We start from the raw sequence: 23,453 nt of genomic DNA on the forward strand, positions 1-23,453 counted from the left end.
TAATGAACCATGTGATCAGTCTTGCAAGGGTCCTTTCGCTGTCTTTCTGCCTTACAGACGGCTCACATGCGCGCGGTGTGATATTCCTCTCCTCCTCGACAGCCCCCCCGGGATACGTTGATGCGAACGAGGGTCCTCCATCTCTAGTCATACGGGCTAAAATTCGGGACCAGCCTTGTCTCGTCTGTAACGAAGCACACGATCGCATATCCGTACCCTGTGGCCAACACCAACACCAACAGTTCGGACCCGCGTGGGGGGGCGGGCGGGCGTCCATCCCCATCTGGCAAATGTTCATATTAGGCAGCCCTCGGTCACCAAACCATATCCAGCCCCGAAAGGAAGAAGAGACCAGGCCAGGACTCGGGGGCGTAGAGGAAGAAGAGGAAGAAGTAAACATTGGGATAATCTCTTGGGCCCATCGTCGCCCAAAACGGCTTCCAGACCGCAGCCCCCTTCGTCAGTACAACAGCAAACGGGGCCCCGGCCCGAATCAGTAGCCCGCGGGACTAAGCCTCCCCTCACTTTCCAGTTCTTCCCTTCCTCATGTCTTAAAAGGCGCTGCGGGATCCGGTGTACTTTGATAGTTGGCCCGGATGGTGAGGTCGTGTCCGGGCCGACGTCGTGCTGCGTGCGCCCTCGGCGTTGCCCTCGTCACGCAACCCTGGGATCCAAGGACTCTTTCCCGTGGGGGAATGACTCAACCGCCCGGGGCGAGCTTCCGGACTCATCTGATCTACCGTCTTGGCTCCGTGGTTAAGAGTAGTCTGCGTCCGTTCAGATCGTGGCTCTGGCTACAGGTCTTCCAAGCAGTATGTGACCAACAGAGCAACTCCAACTTGATATACCATACTAGGTATGAAACGTATTCCAGTATAACGGGATCAATGGCCTCGGGTATGGCAGAGCTCGTCCATCACACATCAAGGCATCAAGTAGCACCCATCACTGGACAAGGAATCAAGGCACGAAACATTGTGGAGACGCGTGAAATGGATTCTGTTCGCATACATGGTTTTTAGTTACAACACTGCATTATTCCGGCCCTCGACAGATAGACAGAGAGCCTTGGCCCGCACGACATCCTCCATCGGAGTCTGCGGTGTCCTTGTTGGTCCTGCCCTTCTTCGTCGAGGCACGGTATCGGAGTGACTCGTCCCATTGCCCTCATGCTACCTTAGCCCATCACCATGGAAACCCATTGCTTTTGTTCTTCACCGTAGAGGACTGAAGACCTCGTTATGACTTTTTAAAAATGTATGCCGTGATATTACACAGGTAGCCGCCATTGATAATAGCTGCTGGAAGCCTCGCATGAACAAAGGAAGAAGCTTCGATATATCTGAAAAGGGATATGTCGTTCTCGTTGACTGGTAACATTAACCCATAATCATGCCCTTCATACCGGCCATGTCACCCTCCTTGGCAGCAATCTCGAAGTAGCCGTAGATGATGCTGGGTGTCTTGTTAGCTGGATTGTCATACGGAACAGCGCGGGTGTGTAAAACTTACGTGACAGCCAAGAGGGTACCGGTGCCGGAGCCGAGAGCGCCCATGAGGTCGCTGGCAACGGAGAGGGCTCCGATGCAAGCACCACCAAAGGCGGCGGCGGTGGGAATGATGCGCTTGAGCTCCTTGTACATGCTCTGGTCACGGTGACCGGCCATGACGAGACCCTGGTCCTTGAGCTGCTTGGCGACATCGCGGGGGCTGGAGCCAGAAACCTCAATCCAAGTCTTGGAGAAGATGGCGCAGGCACCCAACATGTAGACGATGTAGACAGCGGTGTGGATGGGGTCGAGGAGGGCGTCCTTGAAGTTCAAGGGAGGAGACATGTAGTAAGCCAGACCGGAGATGGCAGAGAGCTGGGCAGAGCCGTCCTTGGCCTCCCAGACACCGAAGAGGCGGACGAGGAGGTTGTCAGAGAAGCGAGAGTAGAGCATCTGGCTGATGAGGAAAACGTTGGAGGACAGGGCGGACTGCAGCATGATGGGCATGTTGGAGGTGTAGAAGAGGCGGACGGGGTAAGAGCCGCGGGCACCACGCTGGCGGGAGGACTTGACGGGGATCTCGACGCGGAAGCCCTGGAGGTAGATGACGGCGGCGAAGACGAGGATGGTGGCCAGAAGGTTCATGATGTTGGGGAGGTTCTGGCGGTAGAAGGCCTCCTGGAGAGCGCGCTGCTTGTTGGGCCAGGTGAGGAGCAGGTGGAAGAGGGCGATGACGGCACCCTCGAACTCGGGGCCACGGCCGGTGTTGATGGTCGTGGGGGAGAAGGCCTTCCACATGATGGACTCGCAGATGTTGGTGGCGATGAACAGGGAGATACCGGAGCCCAGACCGTATCCCTTCTGCAGAAGCTCGTCGAGGAGAATGACGATCATGCCAGCGACGAAGAGCTGGAGAATGAGCAGGAAGACGATACCGGCGCCGAGGTCAGAAGGTCGGCCGTAGAGGCCGGTGAAGACGTAGACGGTGGCAGTGCCAGCGGAGAGAATGAAGGCGAACAGCTTCTGGGCGGTCTGGTACAGCTCGCGATCGCTCTTGAGGTCGAGGTTGACGTCAATCATGTGGGTGCCAGCAAGGAGCTGGAAGACCATGCCGGAGGAGATGATGGGAGTGATACCCAGCTCCATCAGGGTTCCGCGGTTACTCGCCATAACCATACGCAGCCAGTATAGGGGATCCGAGTTGTCGGACGAGACAATGCCGTACAGGGGCATCTGGCTCATGACCAGGAAGATGAGGAGGGTCAGGGCCGTCCACATCAGCTTCTGGTTGAAGGGAATCTTGGTCTCCGGCTGCTGAACCTCAGGGAGGAACGGCACGAACGGCTTGACCAGATCGAGGAACCGTACTGTGATGAGAAAGCGCGTGCGTTAGCCATTGAGTTGTCCTTTGGGGTGGCGTTGTTGACGGCTTGGGTGGTCATTTGGCGGTAGATAATACCGCGCGCGTGTCCTTTTTGGAGCTATGCGCCAACCCGCAAAGCACGCGATTTGGGAGCAGATCGGATAACTTACGGGAACTCATGATGGGCTGTTACACTGGGGGGAAAACAACAAACAAAGGATTTAATTCATCCAGATGAAGGGGGGAGAGAAGAAGAGAGAGGTAGAGAGCGACAATGGCTCCGAGTGTGGCGAAGGGGAGGTGGTGGTGACTGGGAAAGGAGGGAGGAGGTTATTAAGGAGAGAGCTCGAGGGAGGGAAGCAAAAAAAGAGGGTCGACTGCGATCTGGCTTCAAAACGACAAATTGTCGATGTGTCCAAAATTTGGTGGAGCTTCCGCGCACGTGACGTGACAGCGCCTAGTATGTAATCTCACTTAAGGTGCCTGTATGCCCTCCACATTTCGGCTGAGGACGCCGCGCGCGCAGTGCCCAGTGCCACATCGACCTTAATTCCAGGGGTCTGCAGGGATCCCTACGGCAGCCCAATCCAGTGCTTGCCCGCTAAATCTTTTTCTTCTGGCGCGTTCCGATGCGTTCTGATGCCACATTTTGGAGACACAAGCCCCCAAAACAACCCAACAAAAAAGAAAAAGAGTCACCGAATAGCCAACGGCCGAGAGTCAGTCACTCGGTTAGTCACCTGGATAGGACAACGAAGCAGCATACCCGTTTGATCGCGATGCAGTGATCTCTCCGTGTCCTCTCTCTCGGCGGCACCCAGGGCATGATACTTCGGTCTGTTCTCGGCCGACGGTTCATACACAATGTCATTGGCAACATGACAGCTCGACATGCGCCCACGGACCCTTTGGTGGTCGTTTTGGGCTCGACAGGAACCGGAAAATCAGAGGTGAGTGGGAAGCAGCCGCGTCGCATTACCACTTGGTATGGCCACACGATGGCCTGCATCCTCCTGGGCTAAGGCTGACCCTGTTCGAAGCTCGCGATAGAGCTCGCCACTCGCTACAATGGCGAAATCATCAACGCGGATGCCATGCAGATGTACAAGGGACTGCCCATCATAACGAATAAGATCACCCACGAAGAACGCCGCGGCATCCCCCACCACTTGCTCGACCACATCGGCCTCGACCAGCCCACTTGGGTCGTCGAGGACTTCAAGCGCGAGGCGACCAAGGTCATCTGCGAGATTCGAAGCCGAGGCAAATTGCCCATCGTCGTCGGAGGGACCCACTACTACACGAATGCGCTGCTCTTCGAAGACACGCTCGTCGGGGCGGAGGACGAGAAACCGAAAGACGGGGACTTGAAGGACGACCAAGACGCCTCCTCGTTCCCGATCCTCAACGAGCCGACCGAGGTCATACTGGCGAAGCTGCGAGAGGTTGACCCCGTCATGGCGGACCGGTGGCACCCCAACGACAGGCGCAAGATCTCGCGCTCGCTCCATATCTACCTGCAACACGGCCGTCCGGCGTCAGAAATCTACGCTGAGCAGCGCCAGCGCAAGACGGTCGGAAACAATGTCTCGGGGGGAGCGGACAGCGCAAGCCCCTGGCAGACACTGCTTTTCTGGGTATACTCGGACCCCGAGGTCCTGAAGGAACGCCTCGACAAGCGCGTGGACAAGATGCTCACTGTCGGCCTCAACGACGAGACGCAGTCCATGTACGAGTACGTCCAGGCCAAGCAGGCCGCCGGCGAGGAGGTGGACTACACCCGCGGCATCTGGCAGTCAATCGGCTTCAAGGAGTTCTCCCCATACCTCAAAGCCCTTAACAGCAACCCTCCCGCCGACCCCGCCGATCTCAGTAGCCTCGAAGCTACCGGGCTCGAGGAGATGAAGACGTCGACGCGACAATACGCAAAATACCAAACACGCTGGATCCGCACCAAGATCGTGCCGCCCTTGCAAGAGCAGCCCGGCGCGATGGACCACCTCTTCGTCATGGACAGCACCGACGTCTCACGCTGGACCGCGAATGTCGTCGACACAGCCGTCGGCATTGCGGCGCGCTTTCTCCGCGGCGAGGACATGCCCGAACCCACGACGACGTCGGAGACGGCCCAAGGTGTGCTGAGGGAGGCGACGGCGCAGATGGAGCGGACGCTGTGCCGGCGGACGTGCGAGGTTTGCAAGACGACGTGCGTCACCGAGCAGGATTGGACGAAGCACATCAAGAGCCGGCGGCATAACGTGCTGCTGAAGAAGACAAAGAGGAGGGCCTTGGTGGCTGCTGAGAGGCCCATGGCCGTGGTACCGGTCGAGACCACAGGGGAAGAGAAAGACACAGCAGCGGATAGGGGCTCGAGTCCCGAGGTAGATGGACTGGGCATATTCGACGCACCGTCGTAAATCGTAAAAGAATAAAGCGAAAACCAATCAAAGTAAAACTCTGCCCAACCTTTTCTGCCGTGCCGTTCGTCTGACATGGCCTGTCCCCATTGCTGCTTGCCTTGTGAAGCTCGGCGCGCCTTGGCTCCGGATATACATGTCGTCTCCATCTCAGCTGATCGACGTGCGCACGGATGGAATCAAGCTTGAATCTGCCCACTTCATGCTTACTTACCCACACCACCACGTATTGTTTGCTCCGGTTTACATGAAGTATGCGCCGTTTATACACTTGCACGACACAACTTGATTGAAACTCCCCACACCTTCCCGCGTATGTGTGAAGGGGAGGGGGGGGCTCTCGCATCGTAATCGCTTTCTCGTTAATCCGACGCTTATCGTCGCGATCGAGGCCCAAGCTTTGTTCGCTTCGCGTAGCTCGCTTGTCGTATTCCTCGCTTTCGCAATCCTTAGAACCGAGTTACGAGGGGAATTACCCACTCCATGTGCGTGCTCTGCAAGCCAGGGACTCAAAATGAACACCTACGAATCCGGATTAAACTCGATCAGGGTAGGTCTTCAAGGCGCCATTCAAACTATGCTCCTCACCTTGCCTGCCCTAGCCTTCAATCCCGAGGGGAGCTTGCTTTCTGAGTCTAACAGGACAGAGATGCCAATTCTGACAGGCCCCCAAGTGATGTGGTGTTTGGAGGACCCGGGTTGTTCAGCCCTACAGTCAACTCTTTGGTTCTCGACTTCGGGCGGTGACAACGCTGTTCGATGTAAACACAGGTCGCAGAACCTTGAGTCCCCGGTTCGACCAAGTCACCTCCCCCCTTGTATGAAGACACGTGCTGTGCAACAAAACAAAGCTGGCAACGTGGCGGCTGCAATATGGACATTCTTACACCCAGAAGATAGTTCCTTAACCCCCACCATCCGCATTTTTGCAATGCCAAAAGACATAGACTCAAGGTTAATCGCATGCAACCTAAGTGGCTAAGGAAACTTCACTCCATTTTTTAAGCCATTCCCAGGGGGTAGGGGACGGCAAGGGAGAGAGAGGGGGGGAAAGTTCCTCAATCTTAAAATTTTTAATTCCTTACGACAATATAAGTGGTGTGCGTCTCGCATGTATGTTTGATGGATTGCAGTGGGCAGAATAACACCGCATCCAAAATTTGCCAACACGCTCTACAATGCAACAATACGTATACAACCCCTTGTTCAGGGCACCATTCCATCATTAGAGATGGTTCATCAGAAGAATGGCCGACGACGAGCCAAGTGCGCAACAATCTCGTTTTCGTTTTCGCAGTTGTGCAGGATTTCGTGATGTCCCCCCCCCCCCCCCCCCCCCCCCCCCCGGCCTCTCAAGCTACAGTCCCAACTTGGCCCGCAGCCACACTTTTAGCAAGCAAGCGGGGTTGAATCTGAGTTTCTGCCAGAACCAAGAGGGTGAGGGGGGGTGGGGGGGTGTCTCGTTGACCGACACTGTACTGCATTTCCAACACTTGTTCGCGGGTGTTCTAGACCACGACAGAACGCATTGCTCTACAAAAGAACTTGGTTTGGCCTTTGGCCCAGGGCCAGCCATGCCCTATGTAACATCCATAACCATATGGCCATGTTGCTGCTGCTGCTGCTGCTGCTGCCAATTTAGCCAGCACAATCAGCCAAACGCAGGACAGAAGCTGATTTGATATTGTAGGTCACAAGATCAGCAAACTTCTTGGTCATATCAACTCTTAGAACCCATATCTGCAGAAGGCCCCGGTTCATGAACCCGGCTCATGGGCGTCGAGGTGGAAGCTCTTGTGGGGTGTGCAAAGGAACAAGGTCGCAATTGCGGAGAGGGAGGGAGGTCAAGTTTCGCGAGCTACCGCCGAACGTGTAGGAGATCATAGCCCGAAGAGGTCTGGAAGGAAAAGTGCCAAGGGCCAGGTTGACAAGTCCAGAAGAAGAGAACAGGGAAATAAAGACAGAAGACAAGATGCTAGAGGAGGGTCGTATTTCTTCATGCACACCTCAGCCATCTTCTCGAGGGCCTCCTTGATGCTTGTCGCGATGTCGGCGGTTATGTCACCGATATCCTCGCCGATGGTAAAACTTCTCAACGCCTTCAGGCTTCTGGTATCCAATCTCACCTCGCATCGCTTTAGCAGCGGCGACGACTCCGGGGCTAGCCAGATAAGCCTTGGCGTCGGTAGAGCCAATACGTTCTGGCTAGGTAGAAGAAGGCCAGTGCGAGCCCGATGCAGGGCCCACAACCCGCCGGGAGGACCTATACGCCTACCCCGAAGAGTACTTGTCAGTCGCCGGCTTCTTCGGCTGCCTACTGCTCGAGGATGGACGCGGGAGCGATATAATGATTGACGCCGGGCGCGGTCTTGGGGGTTAGGCTGTCTCGCGGAAGACGTGGGCTGCAATTGTAATACTCGAGTCGAGGTACGGCAGTTTGTGTACGAGACAAGGTAGGCCTTGTTATGCTTAATGTTCTGGGCCTTGAAGGACGTCGCCACCCTGGCCTAGTTGGGGTGGGCTAACAGGGTGGAAAGGTTCGGACACAGCGACTTGGTGTATGTCACGCCGGGATTAGCGGCGAGAGTGTTGTCAAGCAGGCTACCGGTATTGATGCGGTCGTGGTTGAAACGGTCCTTTGCGCCAATGTCCATATTGAGTGAGCATGGCCTTGGCCCGCATCCATAACTGCAGCATGAAATGGATGCGGTACAACCCGGCCAAAGAGCCCCACTCGGTGGTCATTAACGATAGTCAGCCGGACATCAACGGGGATGCTCCGCATGGTGTCCTCGGAGCCGGTGAACTCAATGGTGTGATTCAGAACGTCGTCCTTCCAGGAGGCATCACTCCGGCCAGGGTAACCTAGGCGATCGGGTTGATCTGCCACCAGGTGCAGCCAGTGGTGGAGATGCTTGCCAGATGCCAGGTCGACTGAGTGTCACTGGAGAATCCTCTGCATCAAAGTTTGCGGAGTTGGGAGCCGAGGGCGAACTTGGAATAGAGAAAATCCGCTGCACGATGGGGGTGCTCGAGAGCTGGCAATGGAAGACACGCTTACGGAGACGGCCGGGGTCGTGTAGCAACTGGGACATATTAATCGCGAGAAAAGGGATTATAGAGTTCGCAGCAGCCCCTTGTAGCGTGGAGTGCCACAGAGAAGGGGGTTAGAGACAAACGTAGAATGGGGAACATTGTGTGATGTTGTCTAGGCAGGCGCGATGTTAGTTACTGTACGGATACCGGTAATAGTTTCAGCGAGGAAGGTGAAATGTTTGGAGTACCCAGGTACCTTGTGCGGGGGGCCAATTGATGTCAACGTGGGGCTCCCGCAAAACAGAGGATCGGACTCTGGCTTGAAAAAGCAGCTTAGGGACGTCTGTGATTGGCTAGAATTGTCTTGCTGCAAGAGCAGGAGCGAGTACGACGGGAGGCACGTATAGTATACGTAGAGTGGACAACCAAACGCCGAAGACCAACGGGCCGGCCGCCTTATCGCTAACCCGCTTGTCTACCGATCGGATACACCCCTCATATCTGGGCTGGCCAATCAAAGACCCCAGCTGCGTCCAATTTGTGCAAAATAGCATGTGCCTAAGGTCATGAGTCACGGTGGGGCAGTGGCCTCGGGTTGTGCAGGTTGCACATCTCCCTCGGGAGCTGCTAGCCGTGCACAAATTTTGTGAGCCGCATGCAATGGAACGGCGGATGCAAAGTTTTGGCTTCTGCACAAAATGCAGCCGCCGTAAAACTCGCTTGCGTTAGGTTGCCCAGGAAGCCTCATTGGGAAACTTGAGTCCACAGCCAACACGTTCAAGGCCGGCCCTGCCTGGCTCCGACGCCGCCCGGCTGCCATGCAAAGCAGCACCCTGTGTTTATTTCAAGGCGTCACAGGTCCCGTTACCGTCATAGGTCATAGGCGGAGGCATTGCTTACCTGCTCACCAGCCGGCTTACGCTGGCGGGCCTGTCTACATACATCCCTCGTTGGTTTCCAGTACGTATAGAGAGAGAGAGCACCAGCTTGTTAGTGCACAGCACAGTCTGGTGCCTTGACGCAATACCGCCAGGTTTACTTTCTGTAACTCAACTACCTGCTGACTAGAGCAGACCATCGATAGACCAGCCCCCTTTGAGATGCACTATTACTGTACGTTACTTGAGGATGGATGGCAGTGCTCTACGCTACTCAGCCTGCCAGCTTCAGATACTGCGTGGCGTGGCATGGCCCTCTGGCGGGCAACGGGTAATCTAAACAAACAGCTGATGCCAATTACGATGCGATGCGAGGCGATGCGTTGGCCGCTATTTTAGAGACTTGAGAGTGGAGGGACTTTGTTTCTCACCCGTTCTTGACTTGGGTAGCCAGCCGACCGGCCTGCCAAGTCTGCATCATTATGGCTCATGCTCACATTCATCTATCATGGCATGAATCCCGGACCTCTTCTGCCCAGTCTCTCTCTTGCTCTTCCTCTTCCTCTTCCTCTCTGTCCCCCACTACCCGTCCCTCCCCTCCGCAGCCCAACCCACCACGCTACGCAAGGAAGAAAGAAAAAGAAGGGGGAAAAAAAGGCCTTTGCCGTGAATTCGGCCATACCTGCTTGTATAGACTTTGAACTGCAACTGGCACCCCAGCCCCTACCCCTACCCCTACCCCTGTCCACAGAGCAGTTGCATCCGTTCTGAGTGCGGCCTGCGCGAAGGAGCGTCTGGCACCAGCGCCTTGCATCTTTTCCTGGACCTTGCACCTCCCACATCAACGTCTCATCCACATGCTGCCAAACTTTTCATCCATATACCTCCGAACTCCTGTCGGTACCGCCAATTCCCGTTAACGTCACTCTCCTCTTTAATTACCTCCCGCCCTACCGAGACCCTGCTCTCTACCACCAGATGCTCATTCACTACCTTCAGCCTTTATCTTGCCTCACATCCCTCGCCATTGAACCCTGAGCCAGGTATTTCTCGACCCTCCATCCCTTCCGCATCCGCCTATAAAGTACCGCACCTACCTTAGCCCAGTCCTTCCGGATCTTGGTGGACCTATTCGCAGCCAGTGTCTCATGGTTCTGTTACCTTCCATCAGCCGCTTTGGACCTGCCAGACAGCTGTGACTGTGCATGCGCAAAGTCCGCCTGGGCAGCTGTGCAGCCCAAGGGTATTGGCGTCATTCCTCCGCCGTTTCGTCCGTTCCCTCCGACGGCCCTCGCCCACACCCCCGCCTCTTGACTTCATTGAATGAATGCCCTGTCTCTTTCTTCTCCATTCCACCTAAGCTTTCCCATCATCTGCCTTTATCGGTACACTCCATCCTGTCCGCATTTGCAACAACGCCGTCCCTGTCAAAATTACGACGGAATCTATCGGGTCAGCTCTGGACAAACCAGCAGCCACACAAACGTGATATTGCTCCTCAGAACCAGCCAGGCGGGTGGGAGAAGCCAGTGAGACGCACACGACACACGCACACACACACACACACACACACACACACACACCAGTCATCATTTATTCCCTTTTGCCCTGGAGCGGATTTCCTCCAACCCCGACGAGTCAGGCCGAGTGTGACTGCAGTGACGCGCCTGTTTTCGCTTGGCTACTGCTACTTCCGCCATTCACCTCAATCTCATACGCCTTTCGGGCCCGCGACCGCCGACACCGATTCGCTCCGACGCCTGCGCCTCTTTACATTACCGTCAGCGTCCAGCACCTAACCAGTACCTCCGCCCTTGTCGCTGGTCTTCACATTCCGCTGCCGCCTTCCACCCATATTCGTCCTCACGCCCTCACTGACGCCCAGCCCTCATCTCTCCATCCCCCCCACGCTCAGTACGGGGAAACACCCCAAGGACACAAGGGACCATCAATATCACATCTGCCGCCAGGCACCCGCCCGCTCGTACCACCGCTGCTGCACGCGCGTCTCTCAAACAAGGCGCCCCGGCTTCCAACCCCAATTTACAGTACTTTACCTTGACCCTGGGCCAGGCCTCCCGCCCGCTCTTCCCGGACCAGCCCACGATCAACCCTCCACCTTTACTGCCTCATAGACTCGCTCGCAGACTCCCCTCCCTCTCCCTTCATCCGCCGCACCGCACAGCCGGGGAAGCATAACATTTCAAGGACCTTCTCTAGCGCTAATCCCCGCTCTGGTTGGTCATCGACACCGTCTGTAACCCGGGATCCCACTTTCTACCAATTTCTAGGCCAAAAACTCTACTTTCCATCTGCGGCACATCGCACAAGCCTTGTGTGAATCTCGCCAAAGGGGGGGCTCTTCATCCCACTAGGGTCGCGTCTAGATCCGTTTGCATTTATTACCTCTCGAGTCTCATCGTCGCCACACCCTTTTTATTTTATTTTATTCTTCCACCCTCCTCAACCTTCTGCTCGGAACGGAACCTGCAACTATTTCGCCGACGGACTACTCCCACCTAAGGATTATCCATAAGGGCCGCGCGCCCACGCGTTCCAAGAACTCGGGTTTGATACCCCCCATTCATGGACGAGTTCGTCCTGTTTCATATTCCTACCGTGGCAACTACTGCATCCCCATAAGGCTATCAAGCCTCAGCCTTACCAATGAACAACAACTCGAGCCAACACAAGGCCCAAAGGGTCCTGGCTTGTGTCCTCTGCCAACATCGCAAGATCAAATGCGATCGGAATACCCCATGTTCCAACTGTATCAAGGTGCGCCGCCATAGTCGCGCGATTGACCAGTACTTACTGACAAGTATTAGGCCAACGTCTCATGTACTCCCTCCACACCAGCTCCTGCGCGCAAGAGGAGGAGGCCAAACCAGGACTTGCAAGAGAGGTTGGCCAGGTGTGAGGCTTTGCTCAAGCAATATGCCACCACCTCGACAACGCCGCCCGCTGCGTCATCCACACTCTCGCCCACAGCTTTCGCCACTCCCTCGTCGACTGGCCCATCGCCGAGTACACCCCAGTTGCCATTGCCCTCAGGCCCGGCTTCGGTTTCCGAGGATACATCTCCGCCGACGACATCCTGGAAGCCGGCCGGCAAAGTTGTGGTCGAGGATGGCAGTGTCCGGTTTATGGACAGTTACGTCTGGGCAACAGTTCATGATCAGGTGCGTAGTCATGCTTGCGGTCAAATATATCTTGTGACGCCGGCGCCAACCGAATCTAACTCCCCCTTTTAGTTGACAGCAATGCGACAAATCATCGAAGCCGAGGAAGAGGAGCAAAGCGTCTTGGGTTCCGACGCCTTAACCCCCGACGACAACGTGGACCTTCTTCTTAACGACATCGCCGCCATCGACTTGGAGGATGTCACTCCTTCGCCCGTGCAGATTTTCAGGCTTTGGCAAGTCTTTCTGGAAAGGGTCAACCCCATCACCAAACTTATTCACGTGCCTAGCCTGCAACCACTTGTAGTGGAGGCAGCCGCGAACCATTCCAATGTGGCCAACAACGCGCAGGCGTTGCTCTTTTCCATCTACCTAGTCGCATCTCTCACCATGACCGAGGCCGAAGCCAGACAAATGTTGGATACTTCCAAAGAGGAGGCGCTCAAGAAGTTTACTGCGGGCGTCAAGGCAGCGTTGACCAAGGTCAACTTTCTCAAGAATCATGACCTGATGACGCTGCAAGCATTGATTTTGTATCTGGTTCGTCTGGACGTGTGCGGCGACGTTCGCAACCCAGTCTTGCTAACTGTGAACAGGTTTCCCTCCAGGGTCGGTACAACCGCCATGCAGCCTGGGTACTCAGCGGTATCTTGATTAGAATTGCGCAAAAGATGGGCCTTCACAGGGACGGTGAGCTGCTCAACCTTACGCCATACGAGACGGAAATGCGACGAAGGCTTTGGTGGCAGATCATCATGTTGGACACCAAGTACGCCATGGTCTCGGGCTTCTGCGACACATTGCTGCCTTGGAATTGGGATACGCAAACACCGCAAAACGTAAACGACGCCGACTTGTTCCCCGGGTCGACCGAGCCCGTACAGCCCCGAGAAGGTCCAACAGAGATGGCATTCTGCCTGCTCTTGTACGAAGTTGGTCGCTTCATAGTCGAGAACCGAATTCCCGATTTCGAGGCCGTCGTCCTTGGTGCTATGGAAAACGACAGCCAGGATTCCCAGCTAGCAACCCAGACGTCCCTGGCCAAGTACCGAGTTTTGGTCGACAATCTCGACGCGAAACTGATTGCCCTCGAGAAGCGGTACTGCGATCCATTGGCCGGCAACATCCACATCGTAGCGACCAAGCTCCGTTCCATGATCATCGACAAGATGCGTACGATGATGATCCCGATGCGCGAACTGCCAGAATGGGGTACCGAGATCTTCAACGTGCAGGACAACATGTTCCGGATATCTCTGATGCACCACGAGCACAACGTCGAGTTGTATGAGTTTATGGAGAACACCGGCTTCGTGTGGTTCTTCAAGTTGCATTTCCAGATCGACGTGTTCATCGTCATGGCCGGACAGCTCTACAAAAGACCTACTGGCAGGTTGGCCGATCGTGCCTGGAAGGTTGTCGACAAGATCTATCAATCTCACGAGGAGCTCTGGGACATGTCGAAGAAGGAGAATACACAGTTGGGCGTCTACATGCTAAAGGCATGGAGGGCGCGGGAGCGTGCGCTGGTTCAACTGAGCCTGCCCTACGAAACCCCAGTCATCATTCCCCGGTTACAGGACACCGTTCCCCAGGCGAGTTCGGAAGCGTCGTCTTGCGGCCCGTCACCGGCGCAGACGATGAAGATGGAGATTCCAGCGAGGCAAGAGCAGCCTATGGACCAGTTCTTGGGCAACTTCGTCGACACTACGAACTTTTACGACTTGGACATGTGGGCGGATCTGGGAGTTCCCAACGGCAATATGAACCAGCAATCCGCTGCAAACATGTTTGGGCAATTTGGAAACTTTGGCGTGCCGCCAACAAATAGATGGTAACGGCATGGACTGCATCAATTATAGGTGCTTGGCAAATGGGGAAAAGGGTTAGGCAGGGATTGGACATCTCTCGTGAAGAGGCGTTGGGATTTTTTTTTCCTTTTCTTTCTTTTGCCTCGGAATATCTTTGGTGTTAGGTTGTAAAGAGACAACTCTCCCACAATTGTAACGATAGCGTCATGAGATGACGAACCACCACCTAATGGTAAATAGACGGGAGTCGATGAAGCCTTGCAGCCTAAAGGCTGCCAACGTGATCATTCCCTGTATGAATTTCAATGACAAGTCATGACGATTCGTCAGTTCGGAGCGGCATAATGAGGAGACGTGAGACGGATGGTGTTGAATCCCTTCGGTGGCTTGCGGCGACTTTTCGCGACGTGGTAAGTTCTTTCACTGATGCCTACCTGCTGACCTCATGTACGAGGCTTGCATATGCACCATTCCTTCGCTTACGACACGGCACATGCGACTCGTCACTTTCTTCCCGGGCGGCGTCGTCAGGGCCCCAACGGCTGCCAAAGTTCCATTAAACGGCGAATCCACTGCGCTTGGGTCGTTGGGACTTGCAAACCCGGTTACGGAGACTATGCCAACCCGGAGACGCCCGTCTTATTCTCAAATGCCAGCGTGGCCCCGGACAGCGGTCCGAATTGGACCGGGACAACGCGGCCTGTCTCGTGCACAACGCGGCGTGTCCCTGGAACTTGATAAAACAAACTCGATAGAAGAGCAAGGCCGCACGGGTGGGGGGTGAGGGTGTTGTGGGGGGGGGGGGGGGGGCATCCTGTTGGAATTCTACGAACGTGACCTCAAACTCTACATCCCGATTCGTCGGGTACGCAAAAAGCGCAGCTTTAATCTTTACAAGCACGGGAGCGTAGTTAAGACTCATCTTCTTGTGGGGTAGCAAAATGTCAGGGACGGAAGGTCGACGGCACGGAGCACAGCAATTCCTCCGACCGACAAAAATCTGGCCGGCGCCTCGGACAAGTCGGCGTACGAGATACCCGTGTTCCGAACACCCTCGGGACCGAAGCCCGCCCCTCCCCAAGTCGTTCTGTGGCTAAGCTCTAACCTCTGGTGCCAAATGTGCCACAACCAGCTGAGCTGCCTACCCTTTTTGGCAATGCCCAAGTGCCCGCTCGGTCCCGTCTGATACAGGATGATGATGCCTGGCTTGCATCGTCTTTCCCCTTTCAGCAGCGCGACGTCAATGACTGGGCTAGCCCGTCTCTCTATTCGGAGGGGCACACGAAGCAATCTGCGTGGAAGTGCCGCTTACCCGTGCTTCTGAGACATGCTGGACCATTCATTCGTCTAGCACTGGATGCGGGTTAGCTAGGGGGTGGGAGCGTAGGCGTCATGAGCCATAGTTAGAAACGCGCGGAATTGGGTCGGTCTTTTTGAAATTCAGCCTAGTTCTAGGCTGGGCATGCAGGGCGGCGGGAGCCAAGATTAGAGGCTCTTTGAATGGCCCTTTGTGGGAAGGGGGGGGAAACAACAAAGGGGAGAGCATTGGGGGGGGGGACGTTTCCTGTGCAGACGCTGCTGTCCGTGGGCAGATTTCGTTTTCTTGTTTCGAGGGGCACATTGCTGGCAGGGGAGTGAACGGAGAGACACTTATAATAGATCAGGACGACGCTCTCTCCTCGGTGAGCTTCTGATTTTTGACTACCCATCATTATGCCCTTCCCGCCTCTGGTTGTTGCCAAAGGTTGAAGTCTTAAGCATATATACATCCCCAGCATCAACCACTATTGGGCCCACCTCCAGCTCGAGAATATCCCGAATGAGACGGATAGACCACGGCTTTAGACGACTAATACGATAGACTTGTTATTGTACTTCGTGGAGGATTCTTGTTTGCGACAGCCGCGACCACGATGTTGTTCAGGAAGCGCGACAAGGGTGACGTCGCAGTTGCGACCCCGACGAGCGACCAGCCCGCATCGTCACGGACGAGCAAGATACACGATGAGGAAGCACAACAAGGGCAACAGCCTGCCCAGAATGTCCTCACGCACACCTCGACGGCCCGCTCCGAGATACAGTACCCGGCCGGCCTCAAGCTCTTCCTGATTTTGCTCTCCGTTTTCGTGTCCATGTTCCTCGTCGCATTGGTAAAGCCCATCACCCCCCCCCTCTCTCATCTCTTTCAATCTCATGTCGCTAACAACACCCTCAAGGACCGTCTCATCATTGCCACCGCAGTGCCCCAAATCACCGACGACTTCCACTCCGTCACCGACATTGGCTGGTATGGCAGCGCCTACCTCCTCACGACCTGCGCCTTCCAGCTCCTCTTCGGCAAGCTGTACGTCTTCTTCCCCATCAAGACTATCTTCATGGCATCCGTCCTGCTATTCGAGATCGGGTCGGCGGTCTGCGGAGCGGCGCCCAACAGCGTCGCCTTTATCATCGGCCGCGCCATCGCGGGTATCGGCGGCGCGGGCATCTTCGCCGGCACCATCGTCATCATGGTCCATTCTGTCCCCCTCCACAAAAGGCCAAAGTACCAGGGCGCTTTCGGCGCCGTGTTCGGCATCGCCTCCGTCGTGGGGCCTCTGCTCGGCGGCGTCTTCACGAGCAAGGTGACTTGGCGGTGGTGCTTCTACATCAACCTGCCTCTGGGCGGCGTCGGGCTGCTGGTGCTTGCGTTCGTGCTGCACCCGCCGGAGCAGGACCTCAAGGAATCATCATTGTGGTCCAGGTTCAAGCAGCTCGATTTCCTGGGCACGTCCGTCTTCATCCCCGGCGTCGTGTGCTTGCTTCTCGCGCTGCAGTGGGGTGGTGTCGAGTATGCGGTAAGTCTGAATGCAACTCATCCAACCCCCCCCGCCCTTTAAAACATTCTCAAGGATGAACATGGAAAGAAGAAGAAAAGGAACTGACGACGGAATTTAGTGGAAAAACCCCCGCATGATTGCTCTCCTCGTCCTCGCTGCCCTCCTCCTCCTATCCTTCGTCGCCGTCCAGATTCTCCTCCCCAACACCGCCACCGTCCCGCCGCGCATCATGCGCCAGCGCTCCATCGCCTTCGCCTCCTGGGCCGCCTTCTCCGTCGGCGCGCAGATGATGATCTTCGCCTACTTCCTCCCCATCTGGTTCCAGGCCATCCAGGGCGTCTCCGCCGTCGAGTCGGGCATCCGGACGCTGCCCCTGGTGCTCTCAATGACCGTCTTTGCAGGCGTGACGGGTGGCATCATCACGCGCATCGGATACTACACACCCGTGATGCTCGTGGGGACCTCCGTCATGGCCGTCGGCGCGGGCCTGCTCACGACTCTCAAGGTCGACACGGGCACCTCCAAATGGGTGGGTTACCAGGTCATCTACGGCATGGGCATGGGCATGACGTTCCAGGCGCCTAACCTCGCCGCTCAGACGGTGCTGAAGTTGAAGGACGTGCCCGTGGGCGCGAGCATCATGTTCTTCTCCCAGACGCTCGGCGGCGCCCTTTTCATCTCGGTCGGCCAGAACGTCCTCAACAACGAGCTGGTCAAGAGGATCAGGGGCTTGCCGGGCTTGGAAGGGGTGGACCTTAAGGGCGCCGGCGCGACGACGCTGACGGACCTGCCGGCGAATATCAGGGGCCCCGTGGTGGAGGCGTACAACGAGGCGTTGAGGGTCGTGTTTATCGTGGGGCTCGTGCTCGTGTGTTCTGTGTTCATCGGCGCGGGCGGGATGGAGTGGAAGAGCGTGAAGAAGGAGCAACAGGCGAAGATGAAGGCGCGGGCAGAGGCCGAGTCCGCCGAGGCCGCCGCGATTGCGGCTGGGGTTTCGGGGGTTGCTCCGGCTGTTGCTGCCGCCGAGGAGGGGCATAAGGAGGAACTTAAGGAGCTTGACGAGGGAAGTGAGAGGGGGGCTGATGAAGACATCGAGAAGATTGGAGCACGGGATGCGGACGGTATCTATCCGGCCGCAGAGGAAAAGGAGACGGGAAAGATCGCCGACCTTCGCCAAGACGACGAAGTTACAACGATTGGATCGGAGGGAAAGACAGCAAAGGACAACTAGGGAAGGGAACTGCACGGGTCCCCAGACTGTTGCGAAAGGTTAACAGAACTTGGGAAACTGGGCATTTTGTAATATTAGAGCGCATGATACCCCCTCTCACTCAGTGTAGGAAAAAAAAAACCCTACGGTTAATGTAATGCAGATAGATGTGGAATCTTCACAATAGACGGGAATACGCTTGGTTGCAGCAGTTAACTTGAAATTATTGCCTTATAAACCAGTAGCAGTATTTCTAAACTATGTTTCTAAGCAACGTGGTTCCGGGTTCCTGTGTCCTTGGGTATATAGCCGAAGAACGGAGAACGGCTTCTATACCTGCCTTCCTCTAATACTTTTTTCTTACAAGCCAATCGCCGATCCGGAGGCATATATGGCCTACAATACTTATTCATCGGACCGCCGTCGCTGACAAACGTGGAACATTTTGTAAATCAAGGACAAGTTAATACCCCAGCTCGGCGCGGAGGCTGTCGTGAAACTGCACATACTCGAGTTGGAAGGCCAATAATTTCTCATTTGTGGTGACGTCTCGGGAATCGGGCTCTCGGTAGGACTACCCGCCGCAGTCTTTCTCTGCGCAGAGTCTTAGCGGGCGACGATCCATCAGGAACAATTTTGAAGCTCAGAAGAGAAAAGGTTAAGAAGGCGGCTAACATGATTTGTTTGGGTGATCTTGCAATCTAGGCGAAGTTTCTGCTGTGGTTGTCTCGTGGCATTGTGGCGGCGAACGCCGTTCACGGGGTACGGATATCAGCCCGATTCATGCAAATAATGATGCCCTCCACAATCGCACATAGGTAAAAGTGAGGGAAATGCTAAGATCTTGTTCTTCCTCTGCTACTCTTACCGCTCTATTTGACATCTGACGGTTTACCCGGCATAGAAGTATCATCCTACTAGACGCGGTTCTCCTTGCTCTCATCGCGCAGATTTCTAAGCTGCGTTTGGAACTCTTTGTTAACCCACTCCCAGTAAGCGCTCCAGATTTGGCTCGAACCACCAGCATTCGCGTTCGGTGCCGCCTTTCCAGAGCCTCCCTTAGCGCCCTTAAGCCTGTCGCCAAGCAAAAGTGTTACTCGCAAGACGCTCTTGTTGGCCTCCTCCTGCTTCTCTACATCCTGCTTGACAGCACCGTCCTTCAGTTTGGTCGATAGGATCGCCCGGTAGGCATCCGCGATCGAGTCTAGTCTTCGGCTCGTCTCATCAGGATCAAGGACGATAAGCTTAGACACCATCAGGTTGCAAAGACTGCGAATGTCGTTGTCGTCTTTCAGACCAGCAACCACGCGATCATAAAAGTCGATGTTGTTGATCCGTGAAAACGCCGTCTCCATGAGAGCATATAGGGTTTCGTAGGCGCTCTGTGATTATGGTTAGCGTTGTCTTGAGGACCCTATAAGACACAACATACCTTGCGGACTTCAAGACCATCGTCCACCAGATGTTTAAAGGGGCCCATCATAACTTCACGGATCAGCTGCGGCTTGATTACCGACTCAGCCAACACGAACGGCATCAGCTCGCCGAGGTGAGGCAGAATAAGGTCGGGCTTGTTGTGAGCCGCTGAGTTCAATGTTGACATGGCCAAGCGACGGTTGTCCATCTCCGAATCTTGGAGCATGACGAGGAGCATGTCAACTAGGACATTCTTGAGCATTGCATCGAAAACCTCATCACTGTCAGGCAGCGTGTATCGGACTGCCTGCACCGCCATACCGCGGATGTCAGGGTTCTGGTCTCTCAGGAGCGACTGCGAATTGTCAGCTTAAATTTTCATTCACGAATCTGGTCAGCTTACCTGCAACTGGGGCATGAATGTCTGAGAATCGATAATAGTGAGCCGTCCCACACACTCTGCGCAAACCACGCGGTTGTCGGGGATGCTAGAGGCGGAGAGAAGATGTTGCCAAATGGGTGCCGCAAACTTGGCTACTTCCGTGGACAGAACGGTGACTTGCTGCAAAATCTCCTTGATCGATTGAATCAACAGATATTGCGTGTTGCCACCCTTCTGCATGGTGTCCAGGATAACAGGGAGATATTCAGGAACGTTGCCCGAACCCGCGCGGCCAAGGGCCACTGCAGCCGAAATCGAGACCTTGTCAGGCTCATCGTGGAACTGCTGCAAAAACAGCTCTGGCTTCAGCGGCGAGTTGGCTCCAAGCCGGAGACCAGCCTCACCAAGTACTGCTAATGCCAAGCTCAAACGAGCGTCGTCGTTGTTCTTCGAGCTAGTCTGCAGCTCTGAGATGAAGCTCTCGACTGTGACGCCGGCAGAGCTTCCGCTGGCCACAAGAAGCGCGCCAATGACCTTGCCAACCACAACGGGATCGCCTTCGATGCTGACGTCTTTAAGGAGCCCTTGCATGAGAGGCTGGCTGGCGCCGCTCTCGCCAACCTTCGTGACGAGAATGAGTATTTGGTCCAGGACAATGCTGGCATAGCTCGACTTGAGGAGGCTGCAGATGGTAGCGGTCATTGACTGTGTGACCACAATGCTTGCATCCTCTTCAACGAGGCTGGCAAGGATGAGAAGTGCAGGTGCCAACAGGTGGGTGTCGTTGTTGCTAATAACGGGAACCAACGCTGAAACAAGGCCTTGAATGGTCTCTGCATCCAGCTGGCCCTTGGAGGTCGGCGAGACAACCAAATGCTTCAAAGCCAGAACGCTCGAACCACGAAGAGCTCTATTGGCCTTTCGCAGCTGACCCGACAGCTCCAAAGCAACCTCCCTGATCCAAGCCGTTTCGAGCTGGCCGCTGCTTGTGCTAAAAGCGGCAACATTGTCGACGGCTCTAACGGCGGCAAGTCGGGTGGTCTCGTTCTTGAGTCGGTCGAGAAGAGCGGTCAAGGCAGCCTGTCGCTTTTCCGCCGGAATCAAGCCAACTCCATCTGCCCCAGATGTTCTCGACAATAGGACTCCCAATGCGTGAATACCCCGCTGCTTGACCTCGGCGTCGGCATCAGTTGCGGTGATGCGATCCATGATGGTGTCAAAGAGTTTCTGCAGCTCGCCCTTGAACTTTTGTGCCGTCATCTTGGATCGAGGGGGAGTGATTGCCTTGACCAACTCCTCAATCGTCCCGATGGCTTCACTTGAGATCTTGTAGAAACGATCGTTAGCAGCCGCAATAACACCAGCTACGATCTTGGTCAAATACGGCTGCAGGAGACTCGATGAGTGCGTCTTGGCAATGTCGCTAGTAAGCTTCAGAGCAGCAACGCGCAATGTGCTGGGCGTGGCGGACGCATTACCGCCGGAGGCAGCCAAAGATGAGGCGAGTGCGGAGGCTCCCGTAGGCTTGATTGATTCAATGATAGGGCCGATGGCATCATTGAAGTAATCGGAGAGGCCGCCTCGCTGGACAGTGATGATGTCGTCTAGGAGATTAATAATGGCTTGCTTCGTAGGAATAACTTTGCCGCTGAGAAGCTTCGTAGAAGCCTTGACAATTGTCGGTGTGAAGCGAGCCAGATCCGCGCGAGGCCCCGTGGAAGGAATCCTTTCAAGTGTTGGCGAAGTTAGGCCAGTAGCTGCATGAGGCGCACTCATAGAGCCGCCGCCGCTGCTCTGCCGTCTGCGCTTCCGGCTGACGGGGATCAGGCTCGGAGCCTCTGACTCTTGGTCGTCAAGGGACAGGTCGGTGGGGTAGAGGCCCTCACCGGTCTTGCGGACAAGAAGAGACAGGCAGGATATGACCTCAAGGCGAACATTCTCCTCTCTCTCGTCGAATCTCTTGACCAACATAGGACCGGCTTGGCTGTAGAGCACACCGTTCTCGAGCAGGTCGCCGCTTCCGCGGGTCGAGATGAGGGTGTGGAGAGCCTTTGCAGCACAACGACGGACCTTCCAGCTCGCGTCATCATCGTCATCGAAGCCGGCGTCGTCTTCGAATTCGTCATCAGCGTCCATTTCGTCGTCGTCGTCGTCGACTTCCATATCTTCATCGTCGTCGCCCATGGCGTAGTTGGGATCGTACTTGAGATATCTAAGACAAGCCTTGATAGTGTCGTCGGTGAAGGGACGCATCTCCGTCGGGCAAGCCGCAAGGAATGATTCAAGCGCCACAAGGGAGGACTCCCGCACCTCGTTGAACTCCAAGCCGACGTCATCTCCGTCGCTGATCTCTTCCAGGTGCTTATCAAGCTCTCCATCGCTCAGCGCCTGGAGAATAAAGGGCACGAGAGTACTCAAATATGAGCCAAAACGCGTGGGAATCGATCTCGCCAGCGAGCCAGTGATGGAGATATACAGGCGACGAGTGACGGAGGAAATGTCGGACTTGCCAAGGTCGTTGGCCATCCGTTGGACCATCTGGTTCAGCAAGTCATCTGACAGGTGAACGGCTAAGATCGAAATAGCCACCACGGCCCTCTTCTTGACAACCGAAGACGTCTTCTCGTTCTCTAGCAGACTGATAACGGCATCCTGCATCGCCTCGACCTCAAGTGGCGAGAGCATGACGCCAAAACACCTGACGACCTCGATCAGGATGTCGACGGACTCTGCGCTCAGGTCCTTGTCCACCTTTAGGAGCCCTTGCGGGACTGGCGGCAGCTGAATGTTGTTCGACGAACTCTGCGGCTGAACCTTGCCACCGGGGCCCAAAAGCCGCGGGATCAAGACTCGGCTGATGGCTTGGTAGGCCTCGTGTACCTCCTTGCTAGGCGGCAAGCCGGGTGTGGGTTTCGGCAAGGCCATGATGACGGCGCGCAGGGCCAGGGAGGGAACGGCATTGTCGACTGAGTTCTTCAGCTTGATGGCGGAGAGCTTCTCGATCATGGGCGCAATAATGGGTGTCGGGACTTTCATGACTAGCGGTCCAAGGCTGCGGCGGGGAGTGGTTAGCTGGTTTCCAATGATCCTCGGGGTTGGGGAGATTGTCGCACCATTTGATTGCCAGGTTCTGCACCTCTCCATTCTGGTCGTCCAGCGTCTTGATGATACTATCAACCGTACGTGCGGCTACGTTATAGTCGTGGTGCAGAAAGTCGGGTTTGCCGTTCGCCAGTACCTGGAGCAGATCGTTGAGCGACATGAACCGGAAGTCCGGGTCGGCATCTCCCAGCTTCTGGACGAGCTGGATCACCGTCTGGGGCGTCGGGTTCTGGGGCACGCTCGAGGAAGCCATCTTGTTCGTTGATTGAGGATAATGATGGTGTGTCGACTGCACGGGAAGGAGAGGCGAGAGGGAGGGTCGCAGGTGGCGTGTTAGCGGGATTCGGTAG

General features: G+C 55.6%; 5 protein-coding genes across 5 annotated transcripts; 3 read left to right on the forward strand and 2 right to left on the reverse strand.

The window, feature by feature from the left end:
* Positions 1–1,379: 1,379 nt before the first annotated feature.
* On the reverse strand, positions 1,380–3,033 carry EsH8_III_000443 (translocon subunit SEC61; the record flags this gene model as incomplete). Its single annotated transcript, XM_083262168.1, has 3 exons — positions 1,380–1,455; positions 1,513–2,857; positions 3,024–3,033. The coding sequence occupies 3 exons, from the start codon at positions 3,031–3,033 to the stop codon at positions 1,380–1,382; spliced, it is 1,431 nt and encodes a 476-aa protein (XP_083122655.1).
* Positions 3,034–3,731: 698 nt separating this feature from the next.
* EsH8_III_000444 (tRNA dimethylallyltransferase) lies at positions 3,732–5,270 on the forward strand (the record flags this gene model as incomplete). Its single annotated transcript, XM_083262169.1, has 2 exons — positions 3,732–3,803; positions 3,894–5,270. 2 exons carry the CDS (start codon positions 3,732–3,734, stop codon positions 5,268–5,270), a joined length of 1,449 nt encoding a protein of 482 aa, XP_083122656.1.
* Positions 5,271–11,851: 6,581 nt separating this feature from the next.
* On the forward strand, positions 11,852–14,204 carry EsH8_III_000445 (transcription factor domain-containing protein; the record flags this gene model as incomplete). The annotated part of the gene is made up of 4 exons (XM_083262170.1): positions 11,852–11,962; positions 12,013–12,366; positions 12,439–12,906; positions 12,963–14,204. The coding sequence occupies 4 exons, from the start codon at positions 11,852–11,854 to the stop codon at positions 14,202–14,204; spliced, it is 2,175 nt and encodes a 724-aa protein (XP_083122657.1).
* Positions 14,205–16,090: 1,886 nt separating this feature from the next.
* EsH8_III_000446 (MDR family MFS transporter) lies at positions 16,091–18,224 on the forward strand (the record flags this gene model as incomplete). Its single annotated transcript, XM_083262171.1, has 3 exons — positions 16,091–16,327; positions 16,394–17,011; positions 17,112–18,224. 3 exons carry the CDS (start codon positions 16,091–16,093, stop codon positions 18,222–18,224), a joined length of 1,968 nt encoding a protein of 655 aa, XP_083122658.1.
* Positions 18,225–19,120: 896 nt separating this feature from the next.
* On the reverse strand, positions 19,121–23,356 carry EsH8_III_000447 (armadillo-type protein; the record flags this gene model as incomplete). The annotated part of the gene is made up of 4 exons (XM_083262172.1): positions 19,121–19,585; positions 19,636–19,974; positions 20,023–23,053; positions 23,115–23,356. 4 exons carry the CDS (start codon positions 23,354–23,356, stop codon positions 19,121–19,123), a joined length of 4,077 nt encoding a protein of 1,358 aa, XP_083122659.1.
* Between the last annotated feature and the right edge of the window lie 97 nt (positions 23,357–23,453).

This window comes from Colletotrichum jinshuiense, chromosome 3 (assembly GCF_051148585.1).
Source record: "Colletotrichum jinshuiense chromosome 3, complete sequence".
Lineage (NCBI taxonomy): Eukaryota > Fungi > Ascomycota > Sordariomycetes > Glomerellales > Glomerellaceae > Colletotrichum > Colletotrichum jinshuiense.